This window comes from Eleutherodactylus coqui, chromosome 2, assembly GCF_035609145.1.
Source record: "Eleutherodactylus coqui strain aEleCoq1 chromosome 2, aEleCoq1.hap1, whole genome shotgun sequence".
NCBI classification, from domain to species: domain Eukaryota; kingdom Metazoa; phylum Chordata; class Amphibia; order Anura; family Eleutherodactylidae; genus Eleutherodactylus; species Eleutherodactylus coqui.
The window spans coordinates 277,554,156-277,580,466 of record NC_089838.1 but is presented as its reverse complement, the minus strand read 5'-3'; the positions used below and the strand labels follow the sequence as shown (position 1 = coordinate 277,580,466).

Sequence of the window (26,311 nt, the reverse complement as noted above, 5' to 3'; positions counted from 1 at the left end):
TCTCTCAAGGCAGCCCTGGGGCCTTTCAGAAGGCCCCTGGCAGCCATGACACCTGCACGGCTTCCCCGATCTCACCGCGGAGGGGCCATACGTCAGAATTGACAGCGGCATTTAAAGGATTAATAGCTGCGATCTGCTGAACAGCTGTCGCCCGCGCTGTATGCAGAGAGGTCGCCCCGCAGCCTCTCTGCATACATACCCTGACGCTCCAGGATGTAAATGTACGTCCTGGAGTGGGAAGGGGTTAAGGAGAGCACCCAAAAAGTGTGTGGAGACACCAGGGGGTGAGTGGGTCGGGGGATGGCATCGTCTCTCCCCAAGGGGAGCACCCAGTAGGGGGTGTGAGAAGACACCTGAGAGATGAATGAGGAGACTTATACGGCCATGCTTGCTCCTCTGGGTAGTTTATGCAAATAAGGAAGCTGGCACAATACCTCTGCAGCTCCACCTATTGGATGGCAGCATTCCGTCAAATCAATGTACAACTTTTTAACAAGTCTGTGAAACAAAGATTGGGAATAAAAAACCAAGCCAGAAAACGATACACAGACAGCTGTTTCAGGGTGTTTGCCCCCCTCATCCATGTGCAGTAGGTTTGTGGCTTGACTGGTGAGAGTTCTGTGATGTAGGTCAAGAGGGGTGTCGTCACTCCTTAAGGAGAGCACCCAAAAGGTGTGTGGAGACATCATGGGGTGTGTGGGGGTGGTGGGGTTAGGCAACTGGCTGCAGCAGAGATAACACCTCTGGTCATTGTAACAAAAGGCCAAGAACAATAAGCCTCACCTTATACCTATCCGGCAACTAAAAAAAATGAAAGCGATCAGGAGGAAGGGGACTCTCATCTTAGTCAACCATGGCTGAGATGGGAATAAGGTCTTTATGCCACAACCACCAGCGGCCAAAATTATGAGCGCTCTTCCATTTTTTAAGAAATTCAGTGTGTAATTTCTCAATAGTATAGCTGTATGCCACCACCAGAGGGCACTAACTGCATATGAATTTATACTGCTAGTATTGAACTATATAATCGTGGCCAAAAGTTTGGGACTGACACAAATTTGGGTTTTCACATAGTTTGCTGCTCCAGTGTTTTTAGACATTTTAGTCAGATGTTTCTATGGTTACTGAAGTACAATTATAAGCCTTTCAGAAGTTTCTAAACTTTTGTTGACTAATACATTAAGTTTAGGCAAAGACTTGTTATTTACAGTGTTAACCCATTACTTTTCAAGACTTCAGCAGTTCGCCCTGACATGCTCAATATCGACTTCTGTTCCAAATCCTGACTGATGACAACTCATTCTTGCCTAATTAGTGCTTGGAGTTTAATACAATTTATGTATTTCTGTTTGTCCACCTGCTTCTTGAGAATTGATCACAAGTTCCCAATGGGATTGAGATGTGGGGAGTTTCCTGGCTATGGACTCAAAATTTTGATGTTTTGTTCACCGAGCAACTTAGTTATCACTTTTGCCTTGTGACATGCTGCTCCATCATGCTGGAAAAGCCTTGTTAATCACCAGATTACTCCTGGATGGATGGGAGAAGTTGCTCTTGGAAGATGTTTAGATACTAATCTTTATTCATGGCAGCGTTGACGCCCCTTTCAAAAAGTTTGGGACATATGGAAGAATGATCATCCGGAGAAGAAAAGGTGAGCACTACCATGAGTCTTGTGTTATGCTAACAGTAAAGCATCCTGAGACCATTCATGTGTGGATTGGCTTTTCATCCAAAGGAGTGGGCTCACTCACAATTTTACCTAAGAACACTAAACATCCTCCAAGAACAACTTCTCGCAACTTTTTAAGAGCAATCTGGTAATGAACAAAGGTTCTTACAGCATGAGGGAGCTCCATGTCATAAGGCAAAAGTGATAAGGAAGTGGCTCGGTGAACAATCCCCTTTGAGAACCTGTGGTCAATCCTCAAAGACCAGCTAGACAAACAAAAACACACAAAGTATGATAAACTCCAAGCACTGATTAGGCAGGAATGGGCTTCCATCAGTAAGAATTTCGCCGAGAATTGCTGAAGTCTTGAAAAGTAATGGTTAACACTGTAAGTAACAGATTTTTGCCTAAACTTGACTAATGTGTCAATAAAAGTTTCAAAACTTCTGAGATGCATATTAGTGTGCTTTAGTAACCATAGAAACTTCAGGCTAACAAAAGATCTGAAAATATTGAGGCAGCAAACATTGTGAAAACCAAAATTCATGTCAGTCTCAAAACTTTTGGCCATGACTGTACAATTGTCTGCATGCAGTGAAGATCGGCACCGTTGAGGCCAGTGATTAGCTGCATTGGTCACAAATTAACATAGCATGTGATTAGCTGCCAGAAGTAAATAGAGGGACTTTAAAGGAGTGAATATAGGTTAGTTTATTCTCTTATATCATTACTAGCAATTCAAGAAAAAAAATCTATTGGACAATCCCTTTCGAATGAAATAGCATTATATAGCACCCCCAGCAATATATTGACGCGAGCCAAATAAAATGGTGGTCTTGGGGTGACTGGTGGGGCACACACCTATTTGACAAGTTCCGTTGTTCCAGTTCCACTATTTCAAGTGTTATTGCATTGATGCTGTCTGTTCACATGGTTTATTGCCCTGGGCCTTGAGTATGAGCCCCAACATCACACCATTAAAGAAGTTGTACAGGAATAGGAAAACATGGATACTTTCTTCCAAAAGCCCCACCACACCTGTCCAGAAGTTGTGTGTAGCGTTGCAGTTCAGCTCCATATTCTTTACTGGAGTTATATCAAACACAACCTGTGGACCGGTGTGGTGTTGTCTTGACAGTAGCCATTTTGTTTCTAATTTTTGGCAACCCCTTTAAATAGATAATACTGGTTGCCCTCGGAGGAAGAATAGATATCTTTGTACCAAGTGACCCAGATCTTTGAGAATTTACCACATCCTGTGACAACTGTCTTAACCTCAGAAAGATCTAGGATTGCCATCTTTTTTGCTCAGCAGTAAGAAAGAAATGTACTACAGCGAGTCTTGAAGAATGTTCTTTATCTTCCTAGGGTCTCCTCTAGATATTATGGTCAGTGCCTTTCAATGTCTAGAAGAGAACCATCTCTTAACATTCGCTGAGGGTATACTCAACACGAGTGTGAATTCTGTGCGAGTTCCATCGGAGATGGACAGAACTCATGTGGAAAAAGAACCAATTCATTTGAGCAATTTTTCACTGGGACCAATGGCCTGAGTTTAAAAAAAATTGCTGCATGTCCTATTCTTGAACAAGTGTCCTGCGAGAATAGTGCATGTAATGTGCGGGTTCCCGCATATAGCACAACACGTCTGTGCACTGAGCGATGCAAGTATCTTGGGCGCAACTCTCTTAGGTGTGGGAATACGGCCTAAGGGCTTAAACAGATTGGAGTGTTTCAGTCCAGTTATGCGGCCGTAAAAATCACAGCTGCATAATGGGATGAAACAAAATTATTAATTTCAATGGTTTCGTTTCCACTATCGAGATTCTCATGCTTTGTTACTATGTCCGAGAAAGATAGGGCAGGACCTATCTTCTCATTTTTCTTTTTTTTTCAAGCTCACCCGCACTTTCTTGGAGTTTGAATGTTCTTTAAGAAAAAACCTGATTCATGCACATATACACTCTGTATTGGCGAGCGTATCAGCACATGATCCAAGTTTTTTGCCTTGAACCATAGAAGAACATATGTAGTTAGGGTGTGGGCTAGCGCAAAATTGTGCCCATTTTCTTCTGTCAATGTCAGGTTCCTTTGTTTATGAAAAAGACTTACAATATTCTCCATAAATCATTGTAATCATGTAGATAAAGGTCTTAATTGAGTAAACTGGCAGAGTGCGTAATAAATGGGATTTTCAATGTCATGTTCTAATGTTAGTTTTAGTTTAAGAGAACTTAAAAATGAAATATCAACTAATGAGATAATTTGGCTCGAAATAACAAACTGAAACCTCAACTGGAATGTGAAAGAAGTTACTGAAGATAAGACAAGTACAATGTCTCCCCCTGTCGTCTGAACTGAAAATTGGAAAGGAGAACTTTAATGTGAACCTGTCAAGTCCCCTAAACTGGAACAGGGTTGTCTTCAGCAACGAATTCAGGTTTAGTTTGGGCACGGACGATGGCTGTGTTCATGTCTGAAGATCTCGGGGTCAGCGCCTCAATTCTGCCTTTGCTGTGGAGCCCCCACTGCTGGTGTGATGGTGCGGGGGGCATCGCATATGACAGTCGGTTCCCCCTAGTAGTGGTACGAGGGACAATGACAGCTCAGTGATATATTCAGGACATCCTGCAGCCACATGTGTTCCTCTCATGGAGGCTTCCAAGAGGCATTTCGCAGCAGGATAATGCTCAGCCGCACACACAAGGGGGTCACAGGAGACTCCACAACATTGTCACACTTCCATAGCATGCCTGGTTGCCAAATTATTTACCAATAGAACATGTATGGGACCACCTGGGACACCAACTTTCACAGCTTATGAGTTTGCATTTGTTCAGTTACAGCAAATGTGGACCAATACCAAACAGAACCTGTATGCCTCCATGCCCACCCATATTACATCTTGCATCCAAGCTAGAGGTGGCGCAGCAAGGTATTAGAACCTCCCTTCAAGTGGTCCGATATCCACAATAAATTACCCTTTTATCAAAGTTCTAATCACACATAGAAAGTTTCATTTGATACCAACAACTCCCTCTATGTGCTTGATTTTTTTGGACCAGATGGTTAGGAGTGTATATCCTGCTGACTATAGCTTGAGCAGCTTACCAGACCTGACAGGTACCTTTTACAGCAACCATCTAAGCCTGGACAAAGAAATATGGCTTCTCTGACTACCTGTTGCACATTGTGCATAGCATACATTGGAAATCCAATTCTTGTTGGACCCATCCCTTTTGCTATTAGGTTGTAAGAACCTGTGTGGGATTCTGCACTCCAGAGGAACAGCATTGTTAGGAAACAAGATGGTAGGATATTGCTAAAAAGGGTCATTGGTGAAAAGGTGGTGGTGGGGAAAATAAACACCATGTCTACCACCATAATGGGGTACCCAATTTGACCTTTGCCATGGGCCTGGATAAAACAACCAAGTACAGCACTCAGATGTTTCCATCAGCTCCATAAACACCTGTGGATTGAAGGAAAATGTCCATTGTGGGAAAACTCCATTAAAACAAAGACATTATTACACATCATATAACCATTGGTCTCGCAGAGGATAATTGTATACAACCTCTGTATGGATTCCTTTTGTTAATTCTGAAAGCAACAGTTAAAGGGGCTGTCCTACAAAATAAGTTATTTATTGGGGGTTACCTGCTGATCGGTTGGGGGTCCGACTGCTGGGACCCAAACCATACCCCACAGTCCCTAAATTTAGATGTCTCTGGTGATCCAACTGAAATTAATGGAATGGCAGTTCACATCTGCAAATGCCACACTTTTCCTTCAGGGATGCAACTTAGTCTCCCTGTCCTCCCTGTTTTCATGGGACAACCCTTTTAGGGAAGCAATTCAGTGGAGTTATTTGTGAAGTTGAGCACATTTTTACTATAACCTGCTGTATGTACGATTGTTGCAGCTAAGGCCTCATGTCCACGGGCGGGTCAGAATCCGGACCTGCCCATGGCCGAGGACTCTGCTTACCTGTCCAGGTCTTCTTTTTTTTGTACTGTGGATGTGTGTGGAAGTGCTGGCCGGCGCGCCGACACACATGTGCATTTAAGGTTTTTTTTTTTAAACTCCTGCTTTCCCATGGAATCCGCGACCCATCCGCAATGTCAATTGCAGACATGCCGTGGATCGGATGGCTTCCATTGGCTTCAATTGAAGGCGTCCTTAGGAGAACCGCAGCAAAATGGAGCATGGTGTGATTTTGTTTTTTAGCTGCAAGTGGAAACCGCAATTGGCTTCCGCTCATGGACATGGAGTATCGTTTTACCATAGCATGCTATGAAGACTTTTTGTTGTGGAATCCAGAGTGGAACGCCCTCTCCAGATTCCGCAGCAAAAATCCGCCTGTGGACATTGCACCAGAACACTGCTTAGAAATGTGAAATACACATATAAATCAAGGATTAGTATTATTGGGATTTTGAATTCTGGGTGCAGTTACAATGTACTGTTGGATTGTGGGGCGTACATAGAGAAAACAGGGCCTTATAAGGAAAATTAAAATGATACCCTCCTCTGGTGCTTGTTGACACCACCAACCCTTGCCACCTGAATGCTTGTTTGTCCCTATATGTTTTCTATGATCCATGTGTTGATTACTAGTTTGGAAGGCACCGGGGAGAGGGGATGCCTGAACAATCCTCAGATTCCTGGAAACTCCCTTAAAAAAAGTAGCTCATATCTTGAGAGGATCCAAGTTGTATCATAAGTCTCTGCTAAATACTTGCAGAGTGTTGAAACTCCTGTACAACAATTTCCTGTTGCTTTGGTTGATAAAGAGGCAGACTTGCTAAAACCACAGTAATTTTGTTCATAATGTTAACTCAAAAACAGAGCTCACCCTATGGCTCATAGATTGACAGCTGGGAATGGTCCAAATAATGTAAATTATACCACTACTTCAACATAATGGGGGCTAAAAAGGGGAAAACCACCCCGAGAGTCATTATGAGTCTTCTTGCCTCAAAAGACAACAATTAAAGGAGTTTTCCATGGAAATACTATTGATGACCTGCACAGCTGATTGGTCGGGGTTCTGAGCGACGGATCCCAGCCGATCAACTATTGATGATCTATTCGGATAAGTCATCAGTAGTATTTCTATGAAAAAACCCTTTAAGGAGAAATAATGTCTGTCTTGCCTGGCAGGAGGACCTACACAGGCCCGGAGTAGGTGAGCTGAAGTAATATGGCCCCACATCTTAAAGAAGGCCATTCATGTCCTCTGAACATAGGTAACTATGCCATTGAGATTGGCTGCATGGTTTTGCAGCCACGGCCTTGCTGATGCTATGGCACCACTTATTTCCTTTGTTCACCCCTCTGTTCCCCACACTGACCTCCATTAGATTCATCTCCCGATGCTTTGAATGTGTCAAGTGGGCAGTCTCCTCCAGTCATTGTCAATGAATAACATCAATGGGTGCATTGACAGTGAATGGATATGACCACCACTTGACAGATTGGGAGCTGAAGCTAATGGACCTTGGTGCAGGGGAATAAGGGATGTACAAAGGAAAGAAGTGTGATAGTGTCAGCAGAGCTGCAAATCTAATCAGAGGCCATGAAATGCCCTCTTTAAGACTATAAGAGGACATTTGGCATAAACCAGCATAAATTCTACAACTCAGTGCTAAATAATTGGTCACATTGCAAAGGTAAAACTGTTTAACAGCCCAAACTGAGCACAGATGATACTGTTGGAGCCAATGGCATAAAGAGAATTTCTACGGCCTCCCACCATCTTGTTGATTGTGAACTAAACCCCAGAGCTGGGTACTACAACACTTTTATGGCCACTTCTTATAATTAAATGCATATACCTTTAAATGCATTGTTGTTAGAGATGAGCGAGCGTACTCGGTTCGGGTGTTTTTGCACTCGAGCACCGCTTTTTCCAAGTAACTGACTACTCGGACGAAAAGATTCAGGGGGCGGCGTGGTGGAGCGGGGGGTAGCAGTGGGGAACAGGGGGGAGCTCTCTCTCTCCTCCCCCCCACTCCCCTCTGCAACCCCCCCGCTCACTCTGGAGCCCCCCGAATCTTTTTGTCCGAGTAGTCAGTTACTCGGAAAAAGCGGTGCTCGAGTGCAAAAACACCTGAACCGAGTACGCTCGCTCATCTCTAATTGTTGTGTATTGAATGTGTGTGCTCCTGCAACCTAACTCTGCAAAATCCAACCGAACTTCCAACATGCCTGTCAATCACCCCTAGCTAGCTCAGGGATTGGCTAGTTAACTAACTAGCTGTCAGGAGCCCTGGGATTGGAGGTTAAGCCCTACATACAGATTGGGTGAGAGTGATAGTGTAAAAGGGGTGGAAGGTGGAGTCTTGGACTAGTTGGAGTCTGAGGAGAAAAAAGTAACATCAAGAACAGCTAGTATGGTGGTAAGGAGGAAAGGCAAGTTGTGAGAAGAAAGAACAAAAATTGTGTTGAGAAAGACAGAAAGCAAGCAGGAAAGGTTTCTTGTAAAGATGAGAATAGAGACAGAGGGATTAACCAGCAGAAACAGAAGGTAAAAGTACAGAGAAGTAAAAGGAGATTTCAATAGACAAAGTCATGAAACAAAGCAGAGGAATCAAGTAAAGAGTACAGAGGATCTTCCCTTTCTTTATCCTAAACAGTCCTAAAACTAGGATTAAGGAATTAATCAAACTGTGTAACTGTAACATCTATCTCAAAGCACAGGAATGCAAATGTGATGTAATGCTTTTATGGAGGAACCCTCTTAGATAATAAACTGCTTTCCTGTTTGCACCTTCAATCCCAACTCCTAGAGTCTCTTCCCACCAACTCAACATCTGCACTGAGGTACCAGACCGCACTCTACAGGGGAAAGGATTGGTGACCCCCCTTTTTGGTTTATTTTTCCCATTTTTAGAATTATTGCTTTTGTCCAGAACTGGCCCCTACCCGTATATGGACTGGCGTCACTACAAAACACCATCTTACCCTACCCAACTCAATGGGTAGCACCCCGCTGGGGATTACCACTTTACCCTACCAGACTACATGGGTGGCACCCTAGAAATTACTGCCAGAGTGTAACATCTATTTCCACTAGTGTAACGCTGCGCTAGGCCGCGCTTTCATTGGTGAGGGGCAGTGGTGCCACCTTGACTACCATCATTTCGCTGCCCCCTCCTCGGTCTGGCCTGTTGCACAAACAGCAGTGTAACTACTTTTATTTGAGGAGCAACAAAAGGATGGGCAGTAATGTCATATAACAGATGATTTGCACACAATGGCCACCATCCATCCTACTAGGTGAGTACTTTGCCTCAGATAATGCTATAGTGCTCCACCCTATCTGTAGAGATTGCCAAATGATCAAAAGATGCAGGACAGGTAGATGTAAAGCAATGACATCAACAATGTGTGGAATTAGCTCAGCGCCCAGTCAGAATACAGAAGGCTTGTTAGAGATTTGTGGTGCATGGAGATTAACCACTGAGCCAGTGGTCAGATATATCTTTCTTTGTCTTATATCTGAATTTAAACCATAAAGTGCACTTACCGGGAAAAACCAGACGCTGTATGTTAGGGTCCATTTAGATGAGCCAAATTCTCATTAGAATGAGCAAATGATGTCACAGTTTATACAGACAGATACATCGTTGGTTCGTTCAAATGAGAAATGGTTCAATCGTTCACGGTAGCTGTGTAAGTGAATGAGAACGACTGAACTACCGGTATTTAACCCCTTAAGGACACAGATACTTTGTCCATAAGACCACAATGATTTTTCAAAAGTCCTAACTTTTTACTTTCTGCCAACATGGTCATATGAGGGCTTGCTTTTTGCATGGCAAACCGATTACACCTCGGAGTGCCATTGACATCACAGAGGGAGCACACTCCCTTTGTGAACATGTTACATGCTGCGGTGTACATTGATCACAGCATGTAGGGGGTTAATAGTGGGGATCACTGGTCTCACAGTCACCGCAGTTGCAGTGGGAGGCCGGCTATCAGTAACAGCCAGCTCCCGTGGTGGGATGGTGCAGACTCAGCTGCTGATCCTGTACAAAAACTGGAGACCTGATGGAATTGAAGCAAACTGAAGCCTTTTCACTTGCTTTCTGTTTTCTTGAAACCACATCGAAACCAATGGTGGAAAATGTATAGTTTTTGCACATTTTATTTCAGTTTCTCTTCTCCAAAAACGGAGAGCTGGAAACCCTGAAGTGACCCTAACGCAGCCTTACCTGGATTTCTGAGTTGATGACTAATAAAATGTAGACTGAATGTTATCTAAGTCACAATTCGGCTAGATTCACACAAACGTATGCGCTGCAGTTTTGCGGAATTGGTGTTGCATATTTGCAAGTGCGTTTTTTACTGTACTTTCTGCACACACAAATACTGCGCATTTGCACATGCAAAAAAACACGCAACGGTGCTCTCAGCCAATGGCCAAATAGTGTAATGAGTTCAATATATGTTCTTTCTGTAGGGAAAGGAGCATTCTGGGTATTTTTTTGCGCGACTGATATACGCATGCAAAAAACGCGCATGTGACCAAATCCATTGAAATCAATGTGTTCTGTTCTCTGCGTATTGTGCACTCAAATGTTTTGTGTGAGTTATAGGTCTAGCTAATAACACTCAAACTGTTGTACAGTTTATGTCAGTGGTGTAGCTATAAGGGGTGCGATTGCAATTGGGCTCTAGAGCTAGGGGGGCCTAAAGGTCCCCCTTTACAATTGCTAAGCACGTCGTCTTCCCACTTTTTCTGCTCTCTGAAAGCAAGAGACATGGGGATGGAGTCGAGCAGTAAGGAGCTGCGTGGTGTTATCAGGTAGTAGTGTCAGGAACAAAAGTATCTATATCTTGGCTTTCTGTAGTTTCAGGGTCCGTGGACTGTCAGGGAAACTGGGTAGAAGGAGGCTACTAGCTTGAGGGGCACTATCACTTAATGGGGGCGCAGAGGGGCTGCTATTAATTTAGAGGCATGGAGAAGGGTACTATCACTTTGAGATGGCACAGAGAGGTCACAGGACACTTACTTTGTAGAGACACAGATGGGTTACTTATTTTATGGGGTATAGAGAAGTCACTATTACTTTTATAGTGGCACAGAGGGGGTCACTATTACTTTGCATGGACACTATTACTTTGAGGGGCAGTATTGCTTTGTGGGAATTTTTACTATGTGGGACATAAAGGGGGCATTGTTTCTTGTGGGGGGCACTATGGGGAAATTATTACTTTATGAAGGTATTATTGCTCTGTGAAGCATAAAGGTAGGCATTATCACTATGGGGGGCACTGAGAAGTTTATTGGAGGTAGTTGCAGGATAGGGAGAGTGTGTTGAGACAAACTGACACTGATAAACATCTTCATGGTGGTGTGGGTCCAGAAAGAGAAAACAAGGAAAGCGACTGACTCCAACCAGAGACCACTGCACTTATGTTAATTGGAGGTAACTGTACTGTAATCACAATCACTATGTAGAACTCATATCTGACAATTATTTGGTGATGACATTACATGCTATACTATAGCTGAGCTGTTTTATCTAAGCCACCATTTTCTAAAAGTTGTCCTATAGATATACACATTTTATTTTTTGTGGGGGTAGGATACATATCTTGCAGCTTGTACCCTAGTCTTTTAAGACCCTAGCTATGTAATTGGCTGCTAGTGCTGTGTTGGTGGATCACCTAAGACACAGCGGTCCAGCAGAATATTGGGGGGAAGCTGCTGTATCAGCAAAATAATATTTTGACAACAGCGATAATGTCCATGGAGGTCACATTATCAGAAATACTGTAGTTTCAACAACCAAACTGCACAATTGCAAACAATTATCAGTAGTCGTAAAATAACTGACTATAACATTATTCCTATTGAAGAACAACATTTATAGCATTTTCCTGACTGAGGCGGGGTTTACGTCTGTTCTGTAACCTACATTTGGAGATTACATTGCAGATCCAGCACAAAATACCAGAAGAAAAAGTGGTAAATACTAGGCAACTAAGCGAAAACTAAACAGTTTACATCAGGGGTGTAACTATAGGGGATGCGATTGCACCCGGGTCCAGGAGCCTTAGGGGGCCCATAAGGCCTCTCTTCTCATATAGGGAGCACAGTACTATGAATAAAGCATTATAGTTGGGGGCCCTGTTACACATTTTGCATTAGGGCCCAGGAGCTTCAAGGTATGTCTTTGGACCACATTATAGTCAATGGGGTCCATTTGGCACTGTTCGGTTCCGTCATAAGACAGATCCGTTTGGTCAGGGGATTTTCCTTTCCTGCTCCATGAATAGAATGGAACTTCTGATGCAGAAGTGAAAGCAGCCTAAATATTTGCATTTTACTCCATTTCACTAGCTGAACTCTTCAGGACTTTTACCTTAATAAATAGGAATATACATATATTTTCTCTTAATAATCAGCAACATCCTCAGGATAGGCCATCAATATTTGATCCCTGGGGGTCTGCCTCTTGGGACCCCTTTGAGGAGCACATTAAAGGGGGTCACCGTATTTTTGCAAGTGTTGTTTATAGTGGCCATTCTGAGTACTACAGGTTTGTCTTATTGAAGTGAAAGTAGTCTTCAGAACGACTGCCATAATTGGGCATTCTCAGCACTAACAGGATTGTGAACATTGAAGAGGCTGCACCCCGATTGGCAGACTCCTACCGATCACTTATTGATAGCCTATCCCTGAGAATAGGCCATCAAGTTTTTAAGCCTTTTAATCCTCCTTACAAGGCGGATGGCATGAGACATATTTAGTCCAGTTTATGTGATCAGTCAGTCTCAAATATTTAAAAGGTAAACTAGATAGTCGAAACCTTTAGTGTTCACATGTTGGTTCCGGACATCTCACTTTGGCCCCTCGATCACAGGATCATTGTGGCCTTTGGTGGGTACAGATACACCGTCTTCTTTCTAATTATTAGGGCATCTGATAAAGCCTAATATAAAAAGTTCTGCCTGGTGACAGAATCCTGTTAACAATTGTCACTTCATGTTTCATTTTGACATGTTAGACAATCAGATGCTATTAATAAACAGCGTGCTGAATGCCAAGGTACATGCTACAAAATAGTAACTGCTCCAAATGTAGAAAGTTCAGTGGTTAGGAGTATCAGAAGCAATTGAACAGTTTGTATGTTGATTGTGTTGTTTCCTTGGGCACCTGGCTGAAAATCAACAATTTGCTCTCCACCTTCTTGATCATGGACTATTATAGTACCAATTGTGGGATTATCCTCTTCCTCTATCACTGCTATTCAGATAATAAAATAAACCTATCATCAATCGGACTGTAAACTTCCTGACATATTGAATTTGCAAACTTACTTTCGTGATGAGTCGTTGACGCCGACTCTACTCTAAATGACAAGACTAGACTCCAATATCACAGGACTGCAAAACAAGCTGATGAGAGTAAAGCCGGACGGCACAAGCAAATATATGAAGCATTCATCAATACTTTAACATACTGAAGAAATAGACTTCAAATGTAGCTCGGAAGGAAGAGAAGAGGAGAGCGCCACATAGGGTGCAGGTATAAAACCACCAACAGCCCCAGATGAACAGAAGCTCAACTTCTCATGTAGCACAAACAGCTACAAACACTATTGCAACACTTAGTAACATAGTATGTTAGGCCGAAAGAAGACAATCTCCATCCAGTTTAGCCTGTTTGGAAGCAATTGGTCAATGATGTCCAGTAGAACCCTGCCAATGTGGTCTTCCTCTGGGACTAGAGGTGCCGGCCTCGTCCGAAGAAGCAAAAAGATACTGAGTATAGTTTCTGAGGCATATTACCCCTTACTCAGAGTGATTTGAGAAAGAGGGCTTACGCCCTAGAAACATGTTGTTTTTTGTAGTTTTTAATGGAGATCTGTTGAATACATCTGTTGGATCATATGGAGTTGTATGCCCTGGTGTGAAGTGCCCTGGTCTATACTTCATGCAAAAGAAATGGGACTTAGGATTAGATGACAAAGGGAAAGGTGGATGGTATTTGGGGATGCCGTGTCACACAACAGGTATAATAAAAACAGCAGGTGGAAAATCAACAAGTACAGAATTGGAGGTAGCAGCAGGATTGAGAATTTGTGGAGCTTGTGAACAGGTTGGTGGGATTCTAGAAAAGTGAGGAGTCAAAGATGTCTGTGTAGCAGTGCTTTGCAGAGACAAACCATGGCTGGAAGAAATCGTCATGGTGTAAAGGTCCAGATGGAAAAGACAGGAAAAGTGAATGACTTCAATCCGAGAGGATGTTATCTTTGAACCACTGCACTTTATTGTACTGTAATTAGAGATGAGCGAACTTACTCGTTTAGGGCGACTTCGCAATCGAGCATCGCTTTTTTCGAGTAACTGACTACCCAAGCGAAAAGATTCGAGGGGCGCTGGGGGTGAGCGGGGGGTTGCAGAGGGGAGTGGGGGGAGGGGGGGGGGGGAGAGAGAAAGAGAGAGCTCCCCCCTGTTATCCCCCACTCCACCACGCCGCCCCCCGAATCTTTTCACTTGAGTAGTCAGTTACTCGAAAAAAGCGATGCTCGATTGCGAAATCGCCCTAAACGAGTACGTTCGCTCATCTCTAACTGTAATCACTTATATAGTCCGTATAAATTTTACCATTTTTCTGCTGCTCTTCTGTTTCCAATCCACTTGCATATGTGTGTGGTAGGGACCTAAGCAGCCATTCTGCCATTACTGTACTGGATGGGTCTTCCTCTCCCATTCTTACCATGCTGCCTTGCATAGCCTTGCTCCAATCAGCTGCAAGGCAGCATCTGAATGTCTGCCTCTTTGTTGCATGTAGTAACTAGCAGTTTCTCCATGTCTCTGTTACTAGAGAAGCTAAATTCCTAAGGACAGGCAGTGGATTAAAAAGGTGGTGGAAGGGAGACTCTTAATGGCAGCCGCTTCAAACTTGATTTTTATTGGTAAAACAAAAAATAAATAATGCTATTATATAACAAGATTGATGATATAAACACAGCCTGTTAAGTAACGTTTGGGAAACTCATGAATTTTCAACTTGCATTGAGTTGTCTTTTAATAAAGAATATATATTTCAGGGTGGGATTGTGGCAAACTGTTTTTTGTTCTTTAGTTTGATGCCTTTCATTGCAACTTTGAAATAATCTATATTCTGACATTGTTGTGCCTCGTCTGTGACTGAAGTTCTGAAAAATTCAATAAAAGGAAAATATATTTGGCTTCCACACTCTATGTAAATGTTTGTAAAAAAAAATCTATTTTTAAGTGTATCAAACAATTTCCACAGTTTGGGGGAAAACCATGTTTATACGAGTAAACATGAATGTTGTTACATGCCACAATGTAAGCACTGAAATGTTATTGCATAGAATCACGAAGAGTGGACTTATTTTTATCTACCCTTCTGCTCACTATAAACCACTCCTACGCACTAGAGGAAGTATATTTTGAAACCTGTTTTTTGGCCACTTCCTTAAAGATTCTAAAGCCTAAAGCCAGCTGTTACTTTGACCCAAGTTCCTGTGATAACACAGACCCTGGTTGCTGCAACATGGTGACAGGACTCTGATATTGTATATGCTTTACAGTTCTTAAAGTATACTTAGAAGAAGACAATCTGCCAGTGGTCACCAACTGTTTAATTATCTCGTCCTACAGTACGATCAGTCAGCATGATGACGGGTGATCATGCATTGCCTTCTGCACGGTTGCATAACTCCTTGGAAAAGCCAGTGAAATGTGGCTGGTTGAAGAAGCAACAAAAGACATTTGTCAAGAACTGGCAGCAAAGGTACTTTGTACTGAAGGGGCAATATCTCTTTTTTTACAAAGATGAAGATGACAGCAAACCGCAGGTAAGGACAACATTATCTATCTATCTATCTATCTATCTATCTATCGATCTATCTATCTATCTATCCCATATCTATCTATCTATCTATCTATCTATCTATCTATCTATCTATCTATCTATCTATCTATCTATCTATCTACCTTGAGACAAATTTCAAGGTGGCAGAGTTGTTTGTTTAAAATGCTTGCAAACTATGGAGAAAGGTTCAGATCCAACTACATCAACATCTTTATGTAGTGTAAATTCTCTCCAAGGCTACAATTTATTGACAATAAATGGAGCACGTGTGACCTTTTGGCCCATGGAAAGAGTCCTTCAGTTGGCATCCTCCCTCTTCTTCTTGGGTGTGCCTTCCACCTCTGTACTAGAGTTATTTAGAGAAGGTGGTGGGGGAATGTTGTATAAAAAAGACCCAGGAAAGGAACAGCCTTTTGTAACGTGGACCATTCTCCTTTTGGTATTCCCTATTTCTGCATGGGTTTCCTCCTACTCTAAGTTGATTGTCTTTCTGTATAATTGATCCTATGTGTCTGAGATAAGAAAAATTACTCTAGATTATTAGCACCTTTACATAGGACCTTATACTAAAAGATTCTCACGTCTGGTACGACCAGACAGGATGCCGAATTACGACACCGAACACAGAGTCTAAACAATGGGCTAGTGAGCCGCTTTCATCCTGATGAACCAAAAGTACTTTTGAAGGTGAGCTAGCATTCCAGAGCCACATGAACTGGACTAGTCCCTCAAGTGGAACACCCGGCCTGAAAAGGGTAGCCCCACTGTGGAAGAGAGACCGGAAACCAGTCTGAAGCGCACTGGTGACACCTGACACTGGACCATAGCTATAGAGACTAGAAAAACTAAAAAAACTAACTTTAACAACACTTCTGAACACAGGATCACAAAAACACTGTCACAGAGTGCTGGCCAGTACACCAGACATATAACTGATATCGCCTGTACCAAGAGGACAATGTAAATACTTTAACACGGAAGCTGATAGGGTGAAAGACAATTAAGTCAGCTTATCAGTTCTGCCACCATAGGGAGATGTTATTCCCTTGATGTCCAGTGCAGAATGATACTGTACATGGTCTGGGGCTGCCGACTGATGTCACCATGGATCATCCATGCAACCTTGAAGTCACGGTGCAGTCGGCACCATAATTAAGACTTGCCTCTCTTTGAGCCTAGGGCTCCAAAATAAACCCAGGTTTTATGTTACTGTAGCTGTAATGCAAAAACAGACGTTCACAAAATGTGCAACAGCAAGTGCCAAGAAAAATGCCAACACTGAATGTATAATTTTGGAATGGCATTACTGCATTACAGTAATTGTGACCTCATATTTAAATGCAAACTAAACATATTAGTAATACAATTCAAAATTCATATATTCACTCTTGGCATTTTTCCTGGTCTTTGCAGAGCACTGTTGCACATTTTGGGAATAAAAAAACTAAATATATATAGTCCTTGATTAATAAAGGTAATACATTTGTAGCAAGAACTGGCCCATTAAAAAAACATATATTAAAGTGGTCAAAGATTGAAAAACAGTGCGAGAGCAGAAGTAAGTAGAGAAGAGGGCAGGGGTTCACTTCCATTTTACTTCCCCTTTCTCTCCATTCATGGGAGCATGTTTTAATATGGTACATTACAATGCAGTATGCCAATATGTACAGTGTAAAGTTCGTCTTAGGTAGCAAATGTCTATTGAGTGATACGATGCCCATTACTGAACCAAGCCAGGTTGCACCAAGCAAATTCCACTAGAACTTTTCTGAACAGGAAAACTTTTGGAAATCTGTTGTGTAGACGGCCATGTCCTATTTTTCTGACACCTATAAAACTAGGTAATAGAAATGATGTTTGGAAACCCAGACAGAAAACTGGTATGCTTGGATTAAGAAATCTGCTCTACGGTGTCTTGGTCAAAGTCAAGCCAATGGCTGCAGACAGCATAGAAGCAATATTACCCACAATTAATGTCTCTGACATATAAAGCCTCAGTTCCCATATACATCATGTCTTTGGTAGATGAGTACACTGTATATTAGAGCCTTTTAGGTGTATTTATATAGTTTCATTTCCTTCTTTGTATACAGTTTTGACAGCAGGTACCGCATGAGCAATTTTTCATGTTCTTCTGTAGTCTCTGATTTCATACCTGACTGGATGTGCCATTCAGATACATAGAATATTATACTCATGTTGCACCAATTTTCTAATAATTTGCATCTTATCTCTTTTGCCCCCTTGAAGGGTTTCCTATTTTTAGTAAGAAGCGCAGTGAACTATGTCTGCTGCAGCCCTGATGATGCGGCAAAATTCATCTTTGAGGTTATTCCAGGTAACTTGTGATAACATTATAGTATGTAGCACTAAAGTATAAGAACAATCTTTGCATTTTGCTACTTGTAGCTACTTTTATATAGTTTATTAGAATATTACAACTTCATTTGGAAAGCATTTAGAGCCAAATGTCTAATTGTCCCAGTCTGGCATCCTTGATAGGAGACATGGATAAACTACAGGAGCTGTAGTCAGCATTGCTTTGGGATAATGTTATTTGCTGAAGTCATTATAGGGGGTAGAATACAATCACGATCAGAAATATTGGATAATAGAATGTAATATGAAGGGATAGAAGTAGAGATGAGTGAGTATACTCGCTAAGGCACATTACTCAAGCGAGTAGTGCCTTAGCCGAGTATCTCCCCGCTCGTCTCTAAAGATTCGGGGGCCGGCGCGGGTGACAGGTGAGTTGCATCGGGGAGCGGGGGGGAGAGAGGGAGAGAGAGAGCTCCCCTCCGTTCCTCCCCGCTCTCCCCCCCACTCCCCGCCGGCCCCCGAATCTTTAGAGACGAGTGGGGAGATACTCGGCTAAGGCACTACTCGCTCGAGTAATGTGCCTTAGCGAGTATACTCGCTTATCTCTACTTATATCCCTTCATATTACATTATAGGACACCGGTTCGCAGAACACATATAACTGCGGCAAACCAGTGTTCTATGTATGTGAACCCCCTGGATGCTTTCGCATCCAGGGGTTTCACCTTGCGCTCAATAGGGCCGGTGGCAGCAGCGCCGAGCCCATTGAGAACATATACTGAAGATTGCTCTCCTATGCCACAGCTGTAACAGCTGTGGTAGAGGAACACGATGTTCTCCCATTGAATTCAGTGGAGCCTGCAATACAGCCAGCTCCATTGAAAGCAATGGGCTTCCGGCAAGCGCTGCAGTGATTTTCGGGGAAAAAATCTATACTCCCCTCTCTGCAGCTGCCGGGGCTCAGCTGTGTTCAGCCGGCTCTTCTTCTGCACTGCTCTGAGTAGTATTCAACCTGCTGAATGGGCTGCCTCTGATTGGCCGAGCACTGTGACCAATCAGAGGCAGCTCTCAGCTATTAAATGACATCTGAAATGACTGCTGAAGCGACTGCCTGCAGTCCAGAACTTTCACCAATAGAGAACATTTGGCGCATTATGTAACGAAAACTCCAGCAAAGACGACCCAAGCTTGTTGAGCAGCTAGAATCCTACATCAGATAAGAATGGGACAACATTCCCCTCCCAGAACTCCACCACTTTTTTGGAATTGAGGTTGTTGGAAAACTATTTAAAGTGAGATGAGCCTCGGCACCATGCCATACATCCCACCAGCACTACTATATCAAGGATGTGGCCCGTTCTTAGTGCACATGGGCTATATGTTGTGCATGATGGATAAAATGAATGAACTGTAAATAAATCATTCACTTCGGGTACATTATTGTATCCAGCATTATGCAGTAACGTAAAACTTTGGATTTACTCTCTCTTATTTTACTTGACAATGTATCACCTTCACGACAGCAAAACTGCCAAAGCCATAACTGAAGTAGTAATTATGCATAATTTTGGCCTTCTGATCACCCCTTGGCATTATGAAGCTCAAACATTGTTCTTCTTGCTGCTCTTTATTAATGGGAGTAATTGTCTTAGGTTAAGCAAAGAAAAGTGAGTTTTAAAAGGGCACATTTTTGGCAAAGCTGCCAAGCAAACTGCGCTTTGTCAAGACAGGCTGCTTTCAGTAAGACAAGGAGACCTATTAGGCAATATTTTGTCTTTCTCTATACAGTAATTATACTTTTCAAAAAAACATCAATCAAAGTTCAGAGAAGGTCAAGTCTTGCTTTTTGGTAGATTGTTTCTGCAATAACCCTGTGACTGCCGAATGCATTGTACTGTATTTGCAAGTAGACCCTCCATGATATAGAATCTATTTAATGTAGTTATGATATCATGGTTATGCCACTTCTCTTCTGCCTTTTATTAATATTACTGTATTGTTTTTCGGGAAAGATGGATAAGAGGCATAAATAGGATTTCTTTGAGCTAGCCATGTATCAAAGTGCTCTGGTGAGGGTAGAAGAGCTTGACAGCACCCAGGGCACATGCCCCACCCCCGCCCCCAGCTATGTTCAAGTACGCTATTGGGTAGTTGACAAGCACTAAATGATAAACTTATTGTGGTGTGGCATGGCCCTGGCCACATGACCGTGCCTTCAGCACATATTTCCTGTCATTTTGCACTGGGGGCCAATGAATATACATCTCCTATGGTGTATGGGCCTATTCACTGACAGGGAGGTATTTCCCCTAGCTGGTCAATCAGCCATAATGGAAGTGTATTTATTCTGGTCCCGCCTCTTCATGGGCACCAGTTATTGTCCTGCCTGAGGTGTCTGGAGAGGCAGCAGACTCCTATCAGCTAAGTACTGATGGCTCTTTATTCTGTGTGGGGCTTATTCACATCTACCTAACTCTGTGTTATATACATGTATTGTATCATCTGCAGTAAATGTCTGCCCTATCCCCTTAAAAATCACTCAAAAGGGAATATACAGAAACAAACAGAAAGTCACCAATGTACTAATACAAGAGTGTAGGTAAAAACACCACATCCCTCAACATGCAGATAGCCAAACTGCTAAATGGAGGAGCCACCGTACAGGTGCAAGGTACTGATGAACAACTACTCACACACCTTCCTTAGGGCTCATTCCCATGTCCGTATGCATAAAACGCTGTGTGGATCATGCAGCATTTTATCACTGTGGGAGCTGGTGGAGAGACGGCTATCACCACGCATGACAGTGTATCTCACGCATGCTTTCATGGTTTCTTTTTTTAATTCCCCAAAATTCCCTTCGTTTACTTGTTTGATTGATATTAGTGTAGGGACTCACAAGTATATGAGGACCCTTGATGCGGGTTGTGAGCTTGTGTGTTTTGGCTAAAATATTACCCAATACCTTGTATTTATCAGTTTTTAATCGATATTTATCAGTACATATCAGTAACATGCAGTGAGACTTTGAACGCTGGGGGAGCCCGGGGTGCCAGTGTGGTTCACTTATGAAGTTCAGGACAACCTGCTGGACTGAAATATGGCATCATTTATAGGTTGTAAGCCTCCATGGTGCACTACATGTACTATATGGCCTGACACCCTTTGTATGCTATATTTGTAGTAAGCAGCCGCCCCCTCAATATAGGGAAGGTGTGTGGGTGGTTGTTTATCAGTACCTTCCCCCTGTGCAATGCTCCTCCGTATAGCAGTTTGGCTGTCTGCATGTTGAGGGATGTGGTGCTCCTATCTACCCTCCTGTATCAGTACATTGGTAGGTATATGGTGCTTTCTGTGATTTTTTTTTCTTTCTTATCTTCTATCTATGGACAGGCTAGGCTCCCTAGGTTCCAAACATGGGGCTGCCCCATTGGGGTGATCCCTCCGCTTTTAGACAGGGTCTACCACTCCAAAGCTGGTTAGGGATAGCACTCCTTTCCCATATTTCTTTTAACAATATTTGTCCTATTTTGTGTTCTACTTGTTTTCATGATATATGTCAATATTGGTCCATTTTGGACAGTAATTATGTCTTGGTCTGACATATTGGTGACGCTTGAAAGGGGCGCAGTAGTTGTACCCTGCATGAATGTAACATAACCTACCCAGTAAAGCAGCAAAATATTCCCTGCTGCCATATCACTGCCTAACTAGACAGACTATTCATGACCCAAGGAAAAGTGGATGAGAACGTCTGTGGGTGCTGCAATGGCAGTCATATAACTGGCTCAATGGAATTGTTAAAGGGGTTGTCTCATCACAACGCCCCCTGTCCATATACCCTACAAGAGCATATGTTACGTCATAGAGGTGGGGGACCACTTGAGACCCTTCTGTATGCCCTAGAATGGTTGTGACACTCTGGTAAACCTACTATTCTCATGCATTACAAGCACAGACATTCATACGAGTGAGCAGAATGTAAAGCCAACTTCTTTCAGAAGCCCCCGCCAACTTGACAAAATGAGTGACTGAATTGGTACATTTCTTATTTAGGGAACAATACCCTTAGTTATACATGTTAAAATATTTTATAGGCTGGAATTTAGTTTTCTGCCTATATCTAAACCCCATAATGCTAAATCCCAATACGAATTAGATCTAATCTGTGTTGAAAAATGTGTTTTTACTTCTCATGTCAAACTGCTGGCATCGGCATGATAAAACCTAGTAGAGATAGGATCTATGTTTTTGTGGGCGGTGGTGAGTGTACCATTATAGCACGGTGGGAAAGTTTTGCCACCCTTCACACATACAGCAGATCACATCCAGTATTTGGGCAGAGTGATGAAGTATGTATAGATTTTACGACAGGGGCGGATTGGGAATATAAAATGGCCCTGTACAAAAATTAAAAGGGGCCTCATTTTGTAGGTGGATCCAAAATACTAGCAGAGGGGCCAAACAAATGTTTCCTGATGCTGGATCTGTGCTTTGGATGTCCACTCATTTCTTTTTTTGGGGGGCCTGGATGAGTTTAGCGCAGGGCACAATTGCACCATCTCAGCTCTTTATAACAACAAAAAGAAAGCGGAGGGGATGTTTACATTAGAAGAGACACCGTAGCTACATGATGATGACACCGCTGCTTGCACCACCTCGACGCCATGCAGTCTCACTGCCCTCTCTAATAAAACGTCCCCTACCACAGCCAGCCTGCAGCAGCTCCATGGGCCTCCTGAGCTACCCAAGAGCGGGGTCTTTAGCAAGTATGCTATTTTGCATCAACCCTTCTCTTCAGTTACAGTGAGACTATCGGAGTGCAGTGAGTCTGATCATCTACCCAGGTTCTAACACCAGTCCTACTTGACCAGACCGGCCTACCAAGATTTCTCCCTGAAGAGCCTATAACCAATCTGCCTCTATTTTTTTTGAGTTTCCATGGTATACAAGGCAGCTGTAATTACTTTGCTGTTTTCTGTGTTGATGTAGTATGGTTTTGGTGGAATTGTTCTATGCCTGCCTTTTAGTACATTGCTCTACTAGACTCTACAACATTCTTTTGTGTTGAACCTTATCCAATGGGTAGATTTATGATTATTAGTATCAACAGCAATACTGTAGGTCCTTGAGTTTTTTCTTCTGTTATGTCTTCTTTATAACCCAACTTGTGATGTTACTCCAAAATGTTTGATTCAGCTTTGATTTACATATACTCTCATCATCCTAGATCAGAACAAACCTACACAAGATGGCCATATGCTTATGGCAAATTCACAAGCAGAAATGGAAGAATGGGTGAAAGCCATTAAAAAAGCAGCTGGGTTCCCATCAGGAGGTAACAGAGCAACATAAAATCTCAACAACTATTTGAAACACTTTTTGGACCTTCAGAAATGAAAAAAACATATCTACCTCAACTGTATACGTATTTGGTAACAGAGGTTCTTCGTGAAGGATAATTGTAGTTGATCGAAGTGGTTTACCACTGTAGACATTTATGCTATAGATGAGGCTATCTGGTACAACGGGTGGCTAAGCAAGTGGGTCTATTTTCCATTATGGGGGATACAGAAAAAGTTGATCATGCTCACTCAGCTATTTCCAAATTTCCGCTTCACTATAATGGGGTACCGGGGACTCAGACATTTATGACATATCCTATTATTATGCTTTGAATGTCTATAGTGAGAAATCTTTTTAAAGGGGTGTTCTGGGACTTTGGCATAGGTCAGAGCTAATTCTCAATGCCACTATGGGCAGTGCTGAAAGCACATAGCACTGATAGCATTGCAGTGACTCAGTTCAATACTGCAGTTCCAGTTCCCATTGAATTCAACCTATGCTGCTATACTGCAGACAGCGCAGTCAGCTGCGTTAGAAATCAGCTGATCAGTGGGGATTCCAAGCAGCGGAACTTCAACTGCTTAGGTTATCAACAAAAAAGCGCCTAGAGTTGTGGAAACCTTTTTAAGCCTTACACACCTGACAGCGGTGGTCAAAGGTGATATTAGTTGAGATTGTATATGGCATTGCAAAAAATATTACACAAGTGCATCATAAGGTGAAGGCCTAATACTCTGATGTATGTATATAAGGTAAACGGTGCAATCACTTATTATGGGTGCGCTAATCCGGCGCAACTCTAATATAAGCTGGTTAATATGTAGTCAAATGGCTGTTGCAGAATTGAGATAATTGGTTAGGAAACAATAGGTAGTTGATTGATCGAAACCAAGAAAATTGCTACTGGGGGGCAGTGCCCTACTCCAAACTGTAAGAATTCCAGGTGCTCCAAAAACTTCAAGTTTAGTCCAATTTATTGACAAAGCATTTTGGAGTCATACAGAGGCCTTCATCATGCCTGGCATATAGACACTAGACTTAATAGAGTCTGTACCACTCCGAAATGCGTTGTCAATAAATTGCAATACACTTAAAGTTTTTGGAGTCACCTGGAATACTTGTCATCTGGAGAAGCGCAGCGCCCTCTAGTAGCAATGTTCTTGGCTTTGACCAATTAAATATAAAATGATAGATCAATGATATCAGGCCATGGCTTCAAATCCAAAAAGGACATGATCTGCTGATACTTGCGTCTTCTCCGTAGGTTGACTTAACTTTTCTATTTGTTCTCCACTTTCCCGCTACACCCCCAAAACATGCTGGATATTCTCATGTACATTGAGGACAACTAGTGTTTGTCATAGGCACAGTGAATTGATTGAAGTCAATGGTTTTTAGCCATGCATTTAGAAGAAATGTATAAAAAAGTTATACATGTAATACAAGTCCTTATTGAATGTTTTCCTATGTCAATACTTATACAATGAGCTTTCCTTCTACTGGGTAAGAAGGAGTTAACAATTAGCAGGTAATAGTGAGGTTTCATAGGGAGGGGGCAGAAATTCTGGTTTATACCCATTTCTTTAAAACAAAGGCAGCCTTTTGTATGAGAGGCAGGTAAGAGCAGGCCCAACCCAGGATCCGCAGCACAGTGGGAAGGAAGGAAAGCAGCTTCTCACTGACATCTACGGCCACCTGGGATCAAGGAACTGCGGAGAGTGGTCTCCTCTCTTGTCGGAGGATGTCTAAGTGTTGTAGGAAATTAGGGTGGGATTTCGGCTGTATCCCGGCTCTGAAGAGGAGACTGATATGCTTGGCTGACAGAAGGAAGACTATCAAGCAGCAGCAGTACAGAGGTAGTGATGACTTGTGTTGACCCAACAATGACAGTAGGTTGATGTCTAGTAATCATACTGGATGTATGGTGCAATGGAACAGATTAGGAGGGAAATTATATAGTAATTTAAAGTGTAGATTTAGCATTGGTAAGCCCGTGATTCCAGAATATAGTACTCTTATCAGAAATGCACATTTCTGGATGGCAGTTGTCTGCTAACAGAACAGGGAGTCCATGAAGAACCGCAAACATCAGACACCGACCATTCAGAGAATAATGATAAAGTTATAATAATTGTAAGAGACTTTAATCCTTATGTTCAACCTCTCTCAGATAATGGCATTTGGTCCGAAGACAAAAACAAAATAGATTTCTGAGATTTTCAATAATTTACTTACTAATTACCAAAAACAGAATACAATGTTCTGCACGTCTCTTAGCTTTTATGCTATGTGTAAATAATTACTACTGAGCAATCATTACAATAATCTTTGAATCTGTGAAGGTATTGGATCTCCTGACATTTTTGAACTGATTTAAAATGTCATTTGTAATGTTTTTTATTGATACGTTTGGTATATAACTGTGACCTGTAATGATTCATCCGATTAATATTTCACTGTGACGCACATTTATAATTGATACTTTTATTCTATTATCTTCTCTAAGGCCGGTTTCACATCTACGTTGGGACTTTTGGTTGGGGGTTTATTCGCAGATCCAGCAAAAAATACTGGAAGAAAAAGCTCTGCATGCAAAAAAGCCAGGCAGTGAAGCGGAAAGTGAATGGACCCCATTATAGTCAATGGGGTCCATTTGGTGCTGTTTGGTTCCATTATAAGATGGAGCCATTCGGCCAGGGGATTCCCTTTTTTCCTCTCCCTGAACGGAGCAAAAAACCAGAACCCCCAAGTGCAAATGTGAAACCACCCTAAGATAATAGGTCCTGGCATGTAATTGGTTACATTTTAATTGAAATATCTCTTGATCATATTAATTACAGGGGGTGTCTGGAATTGAATTAGAAAGAAAAGTTTGCTTTAAACAGTGCCACTATCCATGGGCTGTGCCTGCTAGGGCAGCTCAGACATATTAACTTTCTTCCATTTTGAGATGACCTTTTTAATGATTACTTGTTGGGGTGCGACAAGTCTCCTGACTATTGATGGGCAAACTATTAAAAAGTTTGGTTGGGCCGGTTCACCGAACTTTTGCAAAAAGTTTGGTTTGGTCCAAATTAGTTCTAACTCGACTGAACTGAACTAAT

The 26,311-nt window shown here is 42.3% G+C and overlaps 1 protein-coding gene across 3 annotated transcripts in view; it reads left to right on the top strand.

Moving 5' to 3' along the window:
* ARHGAP25 (Rho GTPase activating protein 25) overlaps positions 1–26,311 on the top strand; it is a 67,769-nt gene that overhangs the window by 25,964 nt on the left and 15,494 nt on the right. Inside the window, exons 1-4 of one of the 3 annotated variants that reach the window (XM_066593056.1) lie at positions 15,209–15,224; positions 15,329–15,525; positions 17,793–17,880; positions 23,092–23,199. In XM_066593056.1, coding sequence (XP_066449153.1) covers positions 15,343–15,525; positions 17,793–17,880; positions 23,092–23,199 — 379 coding nt within the window. In that variant the 5' untranslated portion in view covers positions 15,209–15,224; positions 15,329–15,342. Of the gene's footprint in view, positions 1–15,208; positions 15,225–15,328; positions 15,526–17,792; positions 17,881–23,091; positions 23,200–24,803; positions 25,064–26,311 lie in introns of those variants that run through there. The other 2 variants (XM_066593055.1, XM_066593057.1) reach the window with 2 other exon arrangements.